The sequence below is a fragment of the Triturus cristatus genome, chromosome 3_1, assembly GCF_964204655.1.
Source record: "Triturus cristatus chromosome 3_1, aTriCri1.1, whole genome shotgun sequence".
NCBI classification, from domain to species: domain Eukaryota; kingdom Metazoa; phylum Chordata; class Amphibia; order Caudata; family Salamandridae; genus Triturus; species Triturus cristatus.
This window is the reverse complement of record NC_140583.1, coordinates 919,473,304-919,490,690: the sequence shown is the minus strand read 5'-3', so window position 1 is coordinate 919,490,690 and position 17,387 is coordinate 919,473,304. Positions and strand designations below refer to the sequence as shown.

General features: G+C 42.0%; 1 protein-coding gene across 5 annotated transcripts in view; it reads left to right on the top strand.

The window, feature by feature from the left end:
* TANC1 (tetratricopeptide repeat, ankyrin repeat and coiled-coil containing 1) overlaps positions 1-17,387 on the top strand; it is a 740,414-nt gene that overhangs the window by 623,630 nt on the left and 99,397 nt on the right. For all 5 annotated transcript variants that reach the window (XM_085645503.1, XM_085645500.1, XM_085645502.1 and 2 more), the window contains 3 exons: positions 418-654; positions 3,188-3,373; positions 12,642-12,720. In XM_085645503.1, the coding sequence (XP_085501629.1) occupies positions 418-654; positions 3,188-3,373; positions 12,642-12,720 (502 nt within the window). The remainder of the gene's footprint in view (positions 1-417; positions 655-3,187; positions 3,374-12,641; positions 12,721-17,387) is intronic.

Below are 17,387 nucleotides of genomic sequence, written 5' to 3'. Positions count from 1 at the left end.
CAGAAAAGAGACAGTAGTGAAGGAAAGTAAACCACTAATATGGCAAGATTCTTAAAGGCATGATTTTGAAGCAGCCATGCAGTCCTTCACAGCTCTAGGAAGAGCATCACAAAATCACTAGGAGATGCAATAAAAGTGCAGATATAGAATAAAGAGTCAAATGTTATGTGCAGCATGCCTTTAAGCACCAGTAGATATGCCTTGTTCTGTATGTAAAATGGTTACTAATATAAACTTCACGTTTAGGCCTGAGGACTAAGAAGAGAACAGTAAATTGAATTATTAGTCATTTTAAATATGACACTATCACAGTCTCACTCAGGAATTTGGGTTGTCCCTGACATGCTAATCAAAAGGGCTACAAAATGCAGAGCACCAGGTTTGGAATACTGTCTCACTTTAAATTTCTGTTTGCAGGTGAGCCGCCTTCTAATCTTAGGAGGAGCAAACGTGAATTACAGGACTGAAGTATTAAATAATGCTCCAATACAGTGCGTTCAGTCTCACCTTGGTCATGAAGAAGTTGTCAACCTTTTGCTGGAATTCGGAGCGTCCTTGGAGGGTGCATCTGAAAATGGTATGACACCGCTGTGCTTCGCTGCTGCAGCTGGGCACTTCGACATTGTATCCCTGCTGTGCAAGAAGGGCGCAAGAGTAAGTGAAGGCAAACCTGTGATTCCACTACTGTACACTCTTATGTGACCCTTTTCCTTTCTTACCCCAATGCCCAACTCCCTTCCTCGCTTCTCGTGCTCATCAAAGTCTTGACTGCTTATATTATGGTACTTCCAACCCCTTTAAAGATGGCGACCTGAAAAACCTCCTCAAGAAAATACTTTAAAGCATGTTACTTGTAGATTATTGTTTTACTGGAAGTTGGTGGAGCAGGATTCTGCCTTCCTCGCCTGCGTGTAGGGCGAGTTTAGCCCGTTGCACATGATGATAATGAGATTTATACTTGCAGTTTAAATATTGAGGAAATAATGTACACATATCACTGGAAGTAAGATGCTTTTCTAATATTCCTCTGACCTATATCGCTATGTCAGTTATTTCATGTTGGGTTGAAAATACCATGCAAAATAAATTACGTTTATTAATAACATTTGTGCTTGTTAATTACTGAAATGAGGAGGAAAAAACATAAAACGGATCCTTTTTGTTTAAAAGATGTGTAGATATGGAACAACAGGATATTGTAAGAATTATTTTGCTAATATTGACTTAGGATGAATGCCTTGTATAACATTCATTATAACGAAGAATATTTTTTATATGTAGTTAAATAGAGAGGAAAAAAGGCAGGACATTGGGTCAGATACGGGCATTATTAAAATACCATTTATTAACCTAGGTGTTACTTTTATAAAAACTAATTTGCTGTTGTTTGGTTGCTTGACATAGCATTGAAATATTTCAACTATCTGTTCCTTATATTGAAAATGTAATTATGTTCTTCGTAAAATGATTCCATCTCCAAGTATTGATTTACAGCGAGAACACATGAATTCTAAGTAGTTCATGGCTTAGATATACTGGATCCAAATGTTTTTTCATTTTCTTCATGGATCTAAGTTACATAGATATGTTTGAGTGTTTTCCATTTCCTTACCTCCCCCTTTTTTATATGAGTTACTGAATGCCATTGAAGAATTTGTAAATGCTGGCTGACTGTCCCATGAAAGTGTTTTTCCAGGTATGTTTAAAAGAGCACACAAGGTGGCAATAGTGATTGAAAATGGGAGATCTGTGCTCAAACTATCAGGTTACCCCTGTGGAAATGAAATTTCAGATGCAAAAAGGATCACCTAGACAGACTGCAAGTGTGTACTTTGCAAGGCAGTCCTGAATATTGACAACAGGAAATTTGGAATATTATATCACTGAACCCCTTGGTTGCAGACTTGTGGCTAAGCACGCCTTCACTGTCAGTACCCGAGTGGCAAGGGTAAATGCTGCAGGTGTTTTCAGTGAATTATTGTTGCTAATAAATTGTGGCTTTAATTAGGCTTATCAAGGTTTGATTTAAAGCTTGGTGGAGTTAGGCAGCAGCGAATGATTCACTCTGCCATTGTACAGTCATTTTCAGCCTGGCCACCAGTTAAAAGGCAGTGAAAAAATTGAGGACAGCACCAACTATTTTGTGGTTACCCCTTCAGCTGCCCGCCAAATTCCTGCCATGCCCGGATCAAGTTACAGCAAGTGATGCCTTTTTTTAACCTGGCCTGGGGAAAGCAGGAGGGTGGTGGTGTGTCGAGGTTTCAGCTCAGAACAGGTGGTAGCCCCCATTTTCCTCTCCCGATGCCCAAGGAATACTGTGGTTCCCTGAGTCCCAGTGAGAGGAAGACTGGTCCGATAACCATGGTAATGCCCAGGTGTACAGTACAAAAGAGGATTTCCTTTTTGTATGGCATTTGATCCTTGTGTTGGAAAGGGAATCAGCAGGATTCCCCTTTTGTCAGTAGACGCATGCTTGCTCATGGTGAGTAATCCTTGGGGTTACCAGTATGCTTAGGAACCGGCAAGACCCTTCTGTACACACTCCCAAGGGAACATGCAATGCTATACTGAAATCTGCCACAGCTCTGCCATTCTCCTGTTGAGTCCTGGCTGCTTCTGTAATCAAGGGCAACTACTGCTGGAGGTAATGGTAGAGAGTTGCGGGTGGTGAGTCAAATTTGTCTCTGAGGTTGCCCTGCAGTGCAATGTCCCCAAATGCGTTATCTTAATTAACGAGAAGTCAGAAAATCTTGTGTATCTAGACTATCAACAAAGAGCTATGGAAGGGTATGCTGTTGATAAGGAATTTGGTTGTCTTGTTGTGATTGATCGGCTACAGATAAGCAATTTGAAATGTGGAGTTCCACCAATTTTAAATTTGGTCATCATCAGTGGAAAATAGAAGTCAAAATTGCCCGGGTAAAATACATAATCTATTGTTCTGAAGGCTATACTTTGCAATAAATGAAATAAATGATGTAATTTTTTTTATTTTGAAAATGTAAAAACAAATATGTATCTTTAATACATAATTGTGATACAGGCTGTAAGCACATTAAAATAGGGGAATGGGCTCAAGCTATTGATATTATGGCGAAACTTGTTGCATAATAAAAAAATTTGGTTTCTGGGATAATACAAAATAATTTAATCAACAAGAATCTAAATGAAACTTTTTGTGGTGCAGGTTGATCATTTGGACAAGAAAGGACAGTGTGCTTTGGTCCATTGTGCTTTAAAAGGACATTGTTCCATCCTTGAGTATTTCCTCATCAACGAATGGCCTGTGCCTTGCCGCCAGCAAAATTCCATTAGGAAAAGCTATGCTCTCCAGCAAGCCTTGACTGCAGCTGCCAGCATGGGGCATAGTCAGGTAAGTTAATAAATCTATGAATGCTTTAAACATTTCTGTTTCATGTATAAGACTCCATGAAGAAATGTCCTCAATTGTTGCACCAAAACTACACCAAATAGCTTTTCAAGATGTGGGTAATTCTTTCTACTGTGTTTTCTATCAGCTATTTGTGCATTCTGAGCATTTTGCAGAAGTATTTTTTCTTTAAACGGATATTTTACTTAGTTAAGTTTTTAAACTTTGCTCTTTTAGATGCATGTAGTAGGACTTTTGCTTATTAATTGCAGCATGAAAATAGCAATTACTAAGATACTTTGAATGTTCCAATAACGCCTTGGGAGTGCTAGTTTCTCATGATTATGGTAAACGAAGCACCTACATTATAGACAGTGCTATAAACGGGCCCATTGACTCTTGTTACATTTTAAGGTAAAGTAGTGTAAAAATTATGTTGTCCATAAGCTAAGTTTGGCAACAAAAAGTAAATTATTGGTCTGTTAGAGAAAGCAAGGTAAGCTTAGACACTTGTCCTCTATGATCTACCCTTTAATGAAGAAATTAAAGCAGAGGAACACCTGTTTAGTGACATCCCTTCCAGTCTAAAATCAGCAACCATTTCTCTGAGTTGGATCTCAAGCCATGTGGCTAAAATTCATAAATTATGTTCCCCCATTACCTAATGTACCATCCAGCATGTTTGTGTTTTCATAGCATGCCTTGAAAAGGTTGTGCCGAATGCAATAACAAAAAAATCATTGAATATAGCTCATGGTGCATTAATGTCCACATCCGGGTTTTATTGAAAATTCTAAGAGAACCAGTGGAGCTGCTTATTGAAGCCATCATATGTTTACTTCTCTTGGACAATCCTAGACTGTGGTGATAATTGTTGGAGTGCACAGAACTCCTTGCTTGAGACTGTCCTCTACGTGTGCTGCCGAGGTATGGCTCGATAAAGAAACTGCAACAGTAAAGTAAGATCCAATTATAACACACAAACAGTGCAAACAAGCCTTAGTCTGAATTTACCCCACTAACTTGAAAGGAACTCAAGGAGCATGATAACGAGAAGGACAAACTGAGGTGTCAAATCATCTTCTCCTCTGGTTGTCTAGTTGAGCAGTCACATTTGAGGAAGCACTTTACAGATGGAATACACATCTTTCAGAATTCAAGGCAGGCTATGCAGTGCAGTTGAATCCTGCAACAGCCTGACATTGGATGATTGCATAATATGCATTTAGTTTGCACATTTATAGAAGTTCGGCAAGCAATATTAGATGGTAATCCTACATGCAGCATCAGCAAATTACATGGGTATTGGTGCACAATCTGATCGCTCAGTCTACATGTCTCCTGTTCATTGACAGGTGCCAGCTGGTGCTCTTAAGAGATGTTTCTGATAATGCGTAGCTGTCATTTGGTAGCCAAAATAGATTTGCAAGTAAGTATTAATTTACAAGTTGATGTTTTTATAGATGTGGAATTATCCCTATGGATTGACAGGCCAAGGATTTAATTTCTAGCCACGAGAGAGGATAATGTTTCCACTGACCAAGTTCTCTGCGAATCTTCTGTCGCAGGTGTGCGTAGTTGGTGGCAACGATGTGCGGGAGAGAGGAAGCCAATTGAATCCCCAGATATGGGATCGTATCCGTCGCCCATTGGATGGGATGAAGGCCCTGAAGATATTCACGGGTGGAGCGTGTCAGGGAGAGATCCAGGGCTAACGACTTATCCATGTTCACCTTAAACCCTGCAACCCGTGCAAAGATTTCTAGGTTCGCTAGGCACGCTGGCAGCGCGCGGCTAGGGTTGGATAATGATATCAAAACGTCATCGGCATAGAGACTGATCGTATGAGTATAGCCGCCAAATGTAATCCCTGTGATAGCTGGGTTATGCCGTATCCTCTGGGCCAGAGGCTCCGTATAGAATGCAAAAAGAAGGGGCGTCAGCGGGCACTCCTGTCTTGCACCTCTCTCAATGGGGAATCGGGAGGACGTATGTCCGTTCACACGAACTGTAGCTGTCGGAAACTTATAACAGTTCAAGATGTATGTGCGAAATTTCTCCCCTATCCCAACTCGCTCCAGAACCTGCTCTAAATAGGGACAGTGGACTCTATCGAAAGCCTTTTCGGCGTCGATAGCGAGCATCATATATTCTCCCTGTGTTCGCGTGGCTTTCTCGATGAGGTGTAGGGCACGTTTCGTGTTATCAGAGGTTTGGCGCTCGGGGATGAAGCCTGCTTGGTCCGGATCAATAAGACCAGGCATATGAGGTGCAAGGCGGGCAGCTAGGATCCCCGTATACAATTTAAGATCTATATTAAGAAGGGAGATGGGACGATACGCTCCGCACGTGGTCTTATCTTTTCCTGGTTTGGGGATCACCACTATGGAGGCCTCTAGGAGGTCTCCTGGGATCGCTCCGGGGTCAGCGAAGGAGTTAAAAAGCTGAGTAAGGAGAGGGGCAATCAGGGCACAGAAAGTCTTGTAAAAAAAAACAGCCGAGAAGCCATCCGGCCCGGGAGCTTTTGCAAGTTTGAGGCGCGCGATGGCGGCAATGACCTCATCTATTTGAATGTCTGTCGAGATAGTCGGCCTGAGCTTTAGTCAGAGCTGGCAAGGCGACGGAGTCAAGAAAGACTGCCCCATCAGAGCTCTCTAGAGGGGAACTGGCGTAGAGGCTGGCATATAAATCGCAAAACGTCTCGGCGATGTCCCCATCCTCCGAGACACGACTACCACCCCCTTGGCGAATTACCTGGACCCCTTGTTTCTGTCTGGTCTCGCATAGTTTGTGGGCGAGGAGGCGCTCGCATCTATCTCCCCCTGTATAGTAGGCATGATGCAGTCTCAATGCCGCAAATTCTGCCCTATACTGGTCAAGCGCCGCGAGTGGTTGGCGCACTGCTTTTAGTTGACGCCACACCCGAGGGGCTCCCGTCCTTTGGTGCATCTATTCCAGCTCTTTAGTTTGTTGGGTGAGTTCTTCCCAGTTGCGCCTGCGCTCTACATTTTCTGCTGCTGAAATGGCTATCAACTCCCCCCAGATGACCACTTTTAGTGCTGCCCACTGTGTTGCAAGAGTGGTGTCAGTGTTAGCATTGTGGGAGAGATAGTCGGTGATGGAGCGCTGTATACATTTAACCACTTCCTCGCGGTGCAGTAGAGTGTCCCTGAGACGCCATAACCTGAAGGGCTGTTGTATGGGTGGGAGGGTGAGAGTGACTATTACTGGTGCGTGGTCTGAGAGGGAGGCTACTCCTATTTCGACCTCTGTCGTTAGCGCATATACAGGTGTGGGTGCCAAGAGGTAGTCTAGCCTAGCGTATGTTTTATGTGCGCTGGAGTAATAAGAGTATTCTCGGCTATGGGGTTGAAAGCTAAGCCACAAGTCTTAGACCCAGGTTGTGCAGACGGGCCAGTCCCTCTGCGGAGAGTGCGCCTGTTTTATTTGTGCGTTGATAAGATCTGTCCATAGTGTTATAAAGAACTAGGTTCAAGTCTCCCCCCAGGAGGATGTTGCGATCTGTCGTGGCTGTTGCTTCAGTGAGGGCGGAGTGCAAGAATTGTTCTTGGCCATCATTCGGGGCGTATAGGGAGCCAACGGTGAATGTTAAGTTACCTAATGCGAATCTATAAGTCAATAATCTACCCCTTATTTCAGCCTCCTTATGTAAGACCTCCACTTTAAACTGCTGAGCCACCAAGATAGCCACCCCGGCTGATTTAGTTGGACCTGAGGAAAAAAATTGGGTTGGGAATTTTCGTGACCTAAGGCGATGACAGTCCCTGAATAAGAGGTGCGTTTCCTGCAGCAGACATCACAGCAGTCTCACAGCTGACAAACTTGCGGTAAGCTCGGAATAGTGCCAAATGGAGAGGAAAGATGAGTTTAGCAAACAGAAGAAAAGGACACTAAATCTGTGTCTAGATACAAAAGAATCAGGCAAACAGAAGGAACGAGATGTCTCTCAAGAGAGAGGCTCAGTGACAGTAAGGGAACTCAGGCTTCCAAGAGGACCCAACAAGGTCAGAAAAATATATTGGCATGCTGATACAAACCTTGAAAGAACACAAGAAGAGGTCTCCTAGCACTCAGACGTTCATAGTGGAACAAATATAACCATCAATAGATGTCAATGTTTTGGCGTCCGGACAACCCCTTCTGAGAGTACAAAGGGAAAAAGAATACCATGCCACACTATGTGATATATATGTGGATGAAGAAGCCCTCTAAGAGAACCTACCACTGCGAGTGAATCCTGAACCATAAGACTAAAATCTCCCTCTCAAGGGCACCACAACCATTTTATTGCAGAGGTCATTGCCAGCCAAAGGCACAAGCTCCTACAAGGTACTGCCCTCACTGTGCGGTCAGAGGCCTAGGATCTGGACTTCCCTTTTTACTGTAACAGAGGCCTGTGAGGACATTGATGGCTATGCCTCTGGTGTGCCACTGTGAAAGAAAGGGAAGGCCTTTTAAAAAATCCAGCTGCTGTATTGAGAATGGCATCGAGACGAGATATTTATTGGGCATCAGGTTTTCCCGGAGCGGACCTGAGGGCCATCTCTAGACCTGACTTCTTGAAGACTGCAGTGATGTTCTTTGGACCCTGTCTCAGTCCTGTTGGCTTACCCAGAGAAAGATTGTAGGAAATGGAGGGTATGGGCAGAAGAATTTCAGGTTCAGCATCTCTCACCATAATGGTAGCCAGTTCTATAGTGCTATTCAACAGAAATGACAGGAAACAGTGGGATTGGTAGCAAAACACTGGCAAAAAAAGGTGTACAAGGATCCCAGTCCTTTAAGGCTCATACTGCTAATTCTATGGCAGCCCTGTCGATAAGGTGCCAGTCTCTTTTCGTGGATCAGTAGGCAGGATTAGACACTTGCAAATATTTTCGCTCCTCATTTCCAACAGTTTGCCTTCTCATCTGTACTACATTAAGGCGATATTGATGGCAACCCTTGGCTGGTAGAGCCATCATCAGGATATTTCAGCTGACCGGCCTTTCTTACCTACACCTTCAGATGTCACATCTTTCTCAGACACCTCCCTTGAAGGTTGGGGTGTGCATCCAAAAGCTTCATATTAACTTAATGTTGTCAAGTATGTCCTGCAAGTGTTCTAGGCTCAAGCCACAGCAAAGGCAGTGCTAATTATGATGAAGGACTTCACAGCCATGTTCTACATACTGAAACATGGCTGCACCCACTTTCTTTACCTGTTGAGTGTGGTGGCAGATATCTGGCCTTGGGATCCCAAACTAGACCTCATCTTTATACGAAGTCACCTGCTACCCATAAAGAGTGACAGGCACATGAGTTCAGCAGGTCTGTGTTCAAGGTGCGTTGGTGAGAACTGTACCAAATGGTAGTGGGCAGTCTGTGTAAAGTAGGAGCAATTTGTTTTCTCTAGTATGAAGCAGATGATGTGCCTTTGTCGTCAGGTTTCTGAAACTAGTATCACCAGAGGACACATCTGTGAAATGAGAATGACAATTCCTCTTTCTGTTCATGCTGATCGCCCTGAAGCAAGAAATGGCCTATTCAGAGACCGCTGGAGTGCAAGTGCAGGTTGATAATGGTGGCTGCAAATTTGGTGAGGCAAATCTAATTCAGAGTTACTCCACTTGTCAGAGACAATCCCTTAGAAATGCTTGCCACCAGCCACCTTACGAGAAAGAAGAGCAAAAGGCAGTTTCCTGCATCAGTTTGGCTGTCCGCATGATTCTTTCAGCTCAAAAACTTGGACTTACACAGAGGTATTTCATGGAGATGCTGATTACCTCCAATGCTGGGTAAAAAGAGGCAATGCACCAGATGCATGCAGAATACCATACATCCAGTATTATGTGAACTACACCAGCTGGTACTGTACCTACTGGCTTTGACTGCCAATTTGGGTCTTAACACAAATCCAAAAAGGCATAACATATAATCAAAACAACAGTGTTTGTGAAAACATCCGGCTAAAGCATCCGCTTGATCCATATTCAGTTAGATACTTTCTTACGTTATTGCTGCAAGTGTTTCCACTGGTAAGGTGGACACTCTGTGGGTTTATTTAACAAATTTGGAAGAACTAAAGAAAAAAGGCTCCCCTTTTTCCGTGGTGCTAAATACTAAAATATCCTTTGCTACACAGAATTAAGACAGCCGCTGCAGGGCAGCTTAGAGCTGGTATTACCAACTATTATGTGATATACTCACAATTGGGGGTCCTCAGTTTGCGATAATCAGTCTCTGGTTTTCCCCCCTCTTTGCAGTATTTGGAACAGCATGGAGCAAAGGGTAATCAGATGTTCTATTATGTGGCATTGGATTATGACAGGCTACCCTAACTAGTACTGACATTTTAGAAAAGCGGACTATCATACGGATTCCAAAGAAATTGCAAAGTGTTACCATTGGCATTTTGTTATCTGCGTCCAGGCCACTTTTTGCACCATGCTAATGGTACTAGACATTGGGTTTGGTATGTCACATAGAATATGTCAACTAATAAAGCCTCCGTCATGTGAATCTAAGTGCAACTTAATATGAATTCAAGTTTTGCAGGCTGGAGAGAAGGTAAGAAGGACTCGCAAGGAGGTTTAGCCTATTCCGACATGGTTCATTACTAATCGGACATGGTTCATTACTATAAAGCCTTCCATTAAAGGATACTTGGTCTGTGGACTAAACCAAAAAAGAAGTGAGTCCATGTACATAAAAAAATCATCACCATTTACATCCCAGATTAGGACTTTCTAAGATGCAGACAGACTTATAGACCGCTTTTGCAACACTAACACCTCAGGGCGTACTGGCGTTCCAGAGACATGTTTGGTTATGAGGCATCTCTGTCTTGAACAATGAGGACAGGTACGAGGCTGCTGAGTATGCTGTCATCTTGCATTCATCTGGTTAAATGTTCCTGTCTCCATGAAGCCAATTCAGGAATGGCTGCACAGTCAATGGAAAAAAACAACATTGAGTATTCAGAACCTAGTTATTGCGACTCGCATTGTGTTTGAACCCATAAAATTCAACAAAGGGCAAGCATTCACAAAGCCAACCTCCACTGTATCAGTTACATCACATTCATCTTACACATGGTGTGGGGCACACAAGTGTCCTTCTGGTCATGGGTCAACGGAACAATAAGGAGGCCGTGCAACAGACCAGTGTGTTAGGATTAAAGACCATTGATTTGGCAGAGATAGCTTTTAAAACACTAATTTTGAGTTTAGTAGTGCAAGTGTTCATCGACAATACAACTGCAGTCTTCTTCCTGAACTTGCAAGAGAAGCAATATATGTATTTTCCTCTCTAAAAGTTAGCTCATGATATTAGGTGTGTGCCATATTGTGTTTTTTGAGTTCTAGAGTTCGGTAACCTTTACCTATCACTATGTTGTATGTAGGTTTTACGGGAGGCCCATAAATCTACTACAAGATCTTGTTTAGGAAACTAGCTGGAAACATATCTTTCTTGATATGGTGCTAGGCAATTTTTTGGGGGTAGCTATCAGCAACCTACAATCTACTAGAGAATATTGTGGAATTCCTGTTGCACTTGTTTGATGGTATATTGGACATCCGTCTCCTTATGTGCATTAGGAAGCTCTTTTAGCATTCAAGAAAAGTTGATTCATCATATCCTCTATAAAAAAAAAAAAGATTGTGAAGGGTAAAGACTCTGTGTCTACCAAGGCAGACCCCACCCATCCTAAAATGTAAAAATGGTTCTTGACAGACTCGTTAACAATCTTCGAGTCTCCACATAAGGCAGTTTTAAATCACCTTACAAGTAAAACAGTCTTCGTCGTAGCACTCACGTCATTAACGAGATTAAGTGAGCCACAAACATTTATGGAACAATAGCCATGCTTGCAGAATCCTTCTGATAAAGCTGTCGTTTTTACAAATCCTAAATTTATCCTAAAGGTTATCTTGAGTTTTCATATCAGCCACCCTGTTCAACTGCAGGTGTTTTCAAAGATCAAACCTTATGTGTAAAAAAGGGTTTGACGTATGCTACATGTCATAAGACCCATCGAGTATACCAAAGACGAGACAGGTTTAATTAAGCAGTCCTAACATTCTCTTCCGCTTTCCACCCAAGTCATTGGTCAAAGTTATCAAAAATGCAACTTTTGCCAGCTAGATGGATTGTGGGAACAACTCAGCTGGCCTTCATTTTAGCAGGGAAAATGTTTTTAAGAAAGCCAGATGCACCCTCTGTTAGAAATAAGGGTCCCTCATTAGCTTTTCAAGCAGTGTTTCACTAGCAGACTTTGTGCTAGAGCTACTTGGTAATCTCAGGAATTCATCACACACTACTGTGTGGATGCACAGTTAAATAGAGACGACAGGGAGGGGGATGAGTGGTGGCGTAGAATTTGGTTGTCTTTTAGGTTCTTATATGTGGGTGCAAGTCTACCGATTGTCTCTTATTTCCACATCTTCAGTATACATGCACGGTTAAGAAATGTATAGTGTGTGAATAATGGGGACATTTTAAGAGTGTCTCCGGTTTCTGTTACTCTTACATCACTTGATCTAATCACAACACTGCCCAATAGCTATTACAAAGCCTGAAAATGCCACAAACAACAACCAAAAACATAACATTTAACAAAGTTTTATTTTGCAAATATGTGTGTATTCTTCTAACAGCGATACCTGTTTTTAGTCTGTGACCACCAAAGAAGTTTGGAATTCACCATTAATTATATTTTTCAGAACATCTTCGTCTTTGGAAATTGCCACTGTAACAGACAGTATGTAGATTTGTGAATAAATACCTACCTACAGTGTTGTTAGGATGGACCCCCTGGGCCTGTGTCTCATTCGCCATTGTGTATTAATCCAATGAGTTTAGGAACCGACCACGGTAACATTATGAGCTGCTGACACCATGCACGTACGTCAGTACGATGGTTAATGTTACAGTCACTTATTCATTTGAAGTGGCGATGTTGAAGCTGTTGTTAGCTGAAGCCATGCTCTGCCCACAATTGCTAACTGTATTTACATTTCTATTTTTTATTTACTTATTTATTTGTATGTATTTAGTGATGCATGTAAGGTAACCCAAACTTCTAGCCTGACATTTGTGCCTATGTATTTACCCGTGATTGCCTTTCCCGTTATGTTTAGCACATCTTAAATTGAAAATGTTTTTTTATTTATTTATAGATCAGTTACTGCACTCAGTCATATCAAAGAAATATCTTACTGTATTTTACATCGTAAGGTATAATAAGTTATTTTTTGCATTTTAACAGGTTGTTCGTATGCTACTGAGCTTGGAAACAGAACATGCAGTGGACATTAATGGTGCCGATACCTTGTGGGGAGAAACAGGTGTGGAAATAATTTAAAATAATTTGCTTTTTATATGTAGCAACTTTAGTGTGCTCTTTGGCTATTTCACAACTGTATTACAAAATATTACCAGTATCTAAAACTTAGTTTCACGAATAGTAATTTGTCGATCGTGTGGATTGCCAGGACTTGAGCATTTCATTTCTTTGTCTAGCTTCCCAAATTTGTATGTGAACATGAAAAAAGTTAGTCAGCTAAAAATGGAGCTATGTTTCAGCATAAGTGTAGACCATTCAGTGAACGTGGGACCGTCTTCTTTTTTTGGCAACTGCCCTTATTAGGTTTTCATGCGGCATAACTTGCCACTCACTCGAATGACATTAGTACAAACCTGTCAAAAAATGAAAATGTGTTGTAATAAAATCAGAACACTGGAACACAAGCATTGGCAAAGCCAATAGCTCTTGCCTTTGGGACCTTTTGGCTTTGACAATGGTTTTAGCAGTGTTACTGTATATACATAAAATATATTACGGAAGTAAAGACAGTGAATTTGTTAACATTTGTAAACTCTTTGCTTTTGTACAATTTTGCTTTGTAATTGAAAGTACCTTTGCTAAGTATTGGAAAAACCAAGATGTCTCCGTTCAGAACGGCAGAACTATTGGGTTTCCCGATGCTTGTACGGTACATGTGAGCTGAGTCACATTTAGGTGTCCGGGTGATTTCTGGTTGTGGGCAGTTGTTCATAATGGGGCACGATTGAGAACTCTGAGGGTGAAGGCAGTGTGAGTCAGTGCGCTATACCAGTGCTCAGATTACATGCCATTCTAATCCTTGACTGCTCTCCAGTGCACACATGGCGATGGTCACATAAGTACCATTTGTAATTACCAGTTCTTACTATTTACAAGAAAATCATTGTTACTCATTTATATCATACTGCTAACAAGCACTCGCAAAAACACGGCCGGACTGGGTACCGGTCGTTTCCCCGGTGGGTCACCAGTTTGGGGGCCAAGTTTGGGCCCCTGGGAGGGGGGGGGGTTTGTTACAGGGCCGTTTTTGCAGCATAGCTGCAATATCGGCCCCTCTAACAAAATCGTCCGAAACCGGCCCTGGCAAACAGCTTGGCCGAACCCCAAGCCCCCCGGGTGGCTGGCCAAGCACTTTGTCAGGGCCGGTTTTGGTTCCCAGTCCGGCCTTGCTCGCAAAGCCAATAGCTTTGGCATGATTATGCATATGTTTGTTGTGTGATATGTCTAGTTGCAATAGCAGAAAATTCCCAAAGAGGACTTAAATCCTGGTCAGGCAGCATTGTGTGCCAAGTACAAGGTTGTAGTGCACATGTTTTAAGCCAGGTCCTTAATTATGCCACACCTGTTACAGAAAGACCTCCACACACACCTCCCTCCGAACCGACCTTTTTCACCCTACTTATAGCACTGTGGTCCACAATATGCTTTTGCCTATAGATAGCTGAGACCTAAATCATAGGCGAGAACTACAAATTGTAAAAATGTAGAGCCTTTGAAGTGAAATCTGAAACTTGTGGCGCGGATAGAAGAGATCCCTTTGCTCCTCTGCGACACTCACTCTGAGGCATTCCTTGCAGGGCAGGAGCACAGCAGATATAGACTGTCAGGGGTGGCCGCGTTGTGCAATACAGTAAAAGAAAGCTGATGGCCTGACCTCCAATGTGACACCCCAGGTTGTGAATGTGGGAGTGTAGCTGCAGTATTTGTTACCCGGTGAAGTTGATCCAAAATGTGTGCAGGTCATTTATTCCCCAATGAAGCCGATCCAGATATCCCCAGGGAATCAAGCGTAAACAGAAACGCAGGTGAGAGACAGCAGCATGCAGGAGGGGAGCCGAATGACAGAGGATGGGCATGTGGGAAGCAACATGGAAGGGGCCCGATGTGTAGGTGTAAGCAGCAGGGAGGGAAGCAAAGTAACAAGGAAAGGAAATAAAAAGTAAACTGACGAGAGGACAACGGGAGCGGTTAGGGGAGAAGCACAAGGGTAAGAGAGAGGCCACAACACTGAGCGTGGATGGGGTAACAGAAACACAATAGGGAGACATGTGGAAAACACATGCACTCTTATGAAGTGCTTAAAGAGAAAGAAACAAGCATTTGCAATGCAATAGGTCTCGCAATGACATTATTTTGAGCTATAGACATTGTAAATGGCAATGTCTTTAAAAAAAGTAAAAGGCATTGTTATTTACAATACCAAAAGCAACACCTATTGCATTGCATAGCACGGTGTCCGTGAAGACGGCGCCACGCTTAGTAAAGTTAAAAATAAATAAAGAAGTGCGTGGGGTGGGGGGGCAGAGAGCATTGGCATAGCCAATAGGTCTCGCTTTTGGGAACTTATACGTTTTTAGTTATGCAGCACAATATCTTTGGTGCAACAACATCAACTGTTGCATGGTTAAACACTTATACGGTCCCAAAGGCGAGACCTATTGGCTTTGCCAGTGCTTGTTATTATGTTATCTGTTTACTGGATATATATTAGGAGTGGAATGTGAAAGAGGGGAGAAAATGCTTTGTTTCCAAATCAAGCTCAGGGAAATGTAGGCCTCGAAAAATCTACTGCCCACTCACTATGACAAACCGATTTTATAATTGTGATATATTTTTCGGGCCTACTGGCCCCTTCTGGCAAGAGAGCTCAAGAGAGTGGATAAGCAATAAAGATACATTTATATTTTGTTTTTATCTTTTCATATTTGCTGTGAATTCAAAGAGAGAAGTTAAATGTCAATTTATGTCTTATTACAAATTGCTGCTCATTTTATCCTGTAGATTGGTGTTTACTTTGCTTTCGGAACTGTAGGATGGCTTTTTTTTATAAACCCACAACATTTAAATATATTGTAAAGTAACACTACAAATATTTCGAAATACATCAGCAGATGCATATTTTTTGGGGATTCAGACGTGTGATGGAAACAAAGATTTTAATAGGATCAAAATAATGTGCAAATAATAAATATTAGCTGAAACTCAATTTCCAAACAGTATTGGTGTATGCTATACAGTTTTATCAGTAAAAGTACATGTCGGCGGTCAATTATTTGACCATTTTAATGGAAAATATACTATCTGTAAATGGCAGTGCGCCACCACATGACACATGAACTAAGAAACATTACTGGCCCCACCCTGATGATAATGCTGTTAGAAAACTAAGACGCAAGTCAAGGTTTATGTGTAGCATATATGCGAGATAGATTTGTATACATGGAGCAAAAGCTTAGTTTATTAAATCAAACAAAATAGTCTTTTGTACTGCAGATATGCTGAACTCACATATTTGAAGGTGCTCCCGTATGTCATAAGAAAGAAAATGGAGGCTTGTTGAAATAAAATAATTGCCTAGGATCACACACTTTGAGACCAGTTTATGGGTCAGGGGCAATACTTTTAGATTGAGTAGATTATTCAAGTCAATAGACCAGCAGGTCTGGTGACATTTTTATGATTCTATCGCCTCCTCCCCCAGCCTGAAATGTTAACACTGACTTGTCATCATGGTAACCAAATAGGTAGGCGATGGTAAGTCCACCTGCCCTGGTGCACACCCATCAATCAGCGCTTCCCCAAGGCCGTCTGAGTGTTCAACAAGATTTTCTCTGTCTACTAATCCCCGTTTACATAAAGCACCATTGAACTGTTAGAAGGTGACTTTGTAAACTGCTTTCACCAGAAAAGCCAGTTCTGAAACTGGTCTAACGGGGTTCCTTTAGCAAAAGATGCTGTGTACAAGTACAGCTCACACCTAATGCCTTGGACCCTTGATTCTGTGCTTTTAATAGTCAATTGACACACAATCTGAAATACTGAAGCACTGGGTGCAACGATACAGGCAGCCAAAATGGAGACCACGAAATGGCTTAATTTTCCTAGGCTTTGTGGACGAAAATAACAATAATTAATTCTAAATGTGGTGAATTTCACTGTTGCTATAGATATGTAAATTATTCCATGGTGACCCGTTACTTTATTCTTCTTGACTTACTAAATCAACAGCAAAACATAAAGCTGCCTCTAAAGGAAACAAGTAGCAAGTCCTCTGCATACATTTCCATTTATCGAGTGCAGCGGTAATGTGCATGCTGGTACATTCCAATTAGTTTCCCCTTCAAATACAAATCTACAAAATCTGAAAATGGGCAAATTCTACGCACATCACTTAGTGTCAGTCAGTTGTAGACTGAAGCAAATCATGAACTTACTCTAGAGAAGCAGCCTTTGCTCCATTTCAATCAAACTACGATCCCGGTGTGATGGACAGCGCAGGGCTCATGCCGATGAAGAAGATGCCAACCTGCCTCCTTACTGATGGTAGAAGAATGCAAGAAGAAGATAATGAATGGGCACACCCTATAACCTTTGCATGACAGGCATAGCCAAAGGCCATGCTAAGAGAATTCCAGGCATGGGGAGAATGTTTACAGCATGGCCAAAGGTCACGTCTGTAACCAGTAGCCGCTAGGCATAGTAAACAAGCGTAATATGACAATATTCAAGATTTTATAACGCCCATACAGAAACAAATACTTTTAAAACAAAAACAATATTTTGACATAATGGAAATTATACTAAACTTATGCTTTAGACGTCATTAGACAGACAGCCTGTCTCACATTAATTCACTTCACACCACTCGTATCGATTGACGGCCGCTTC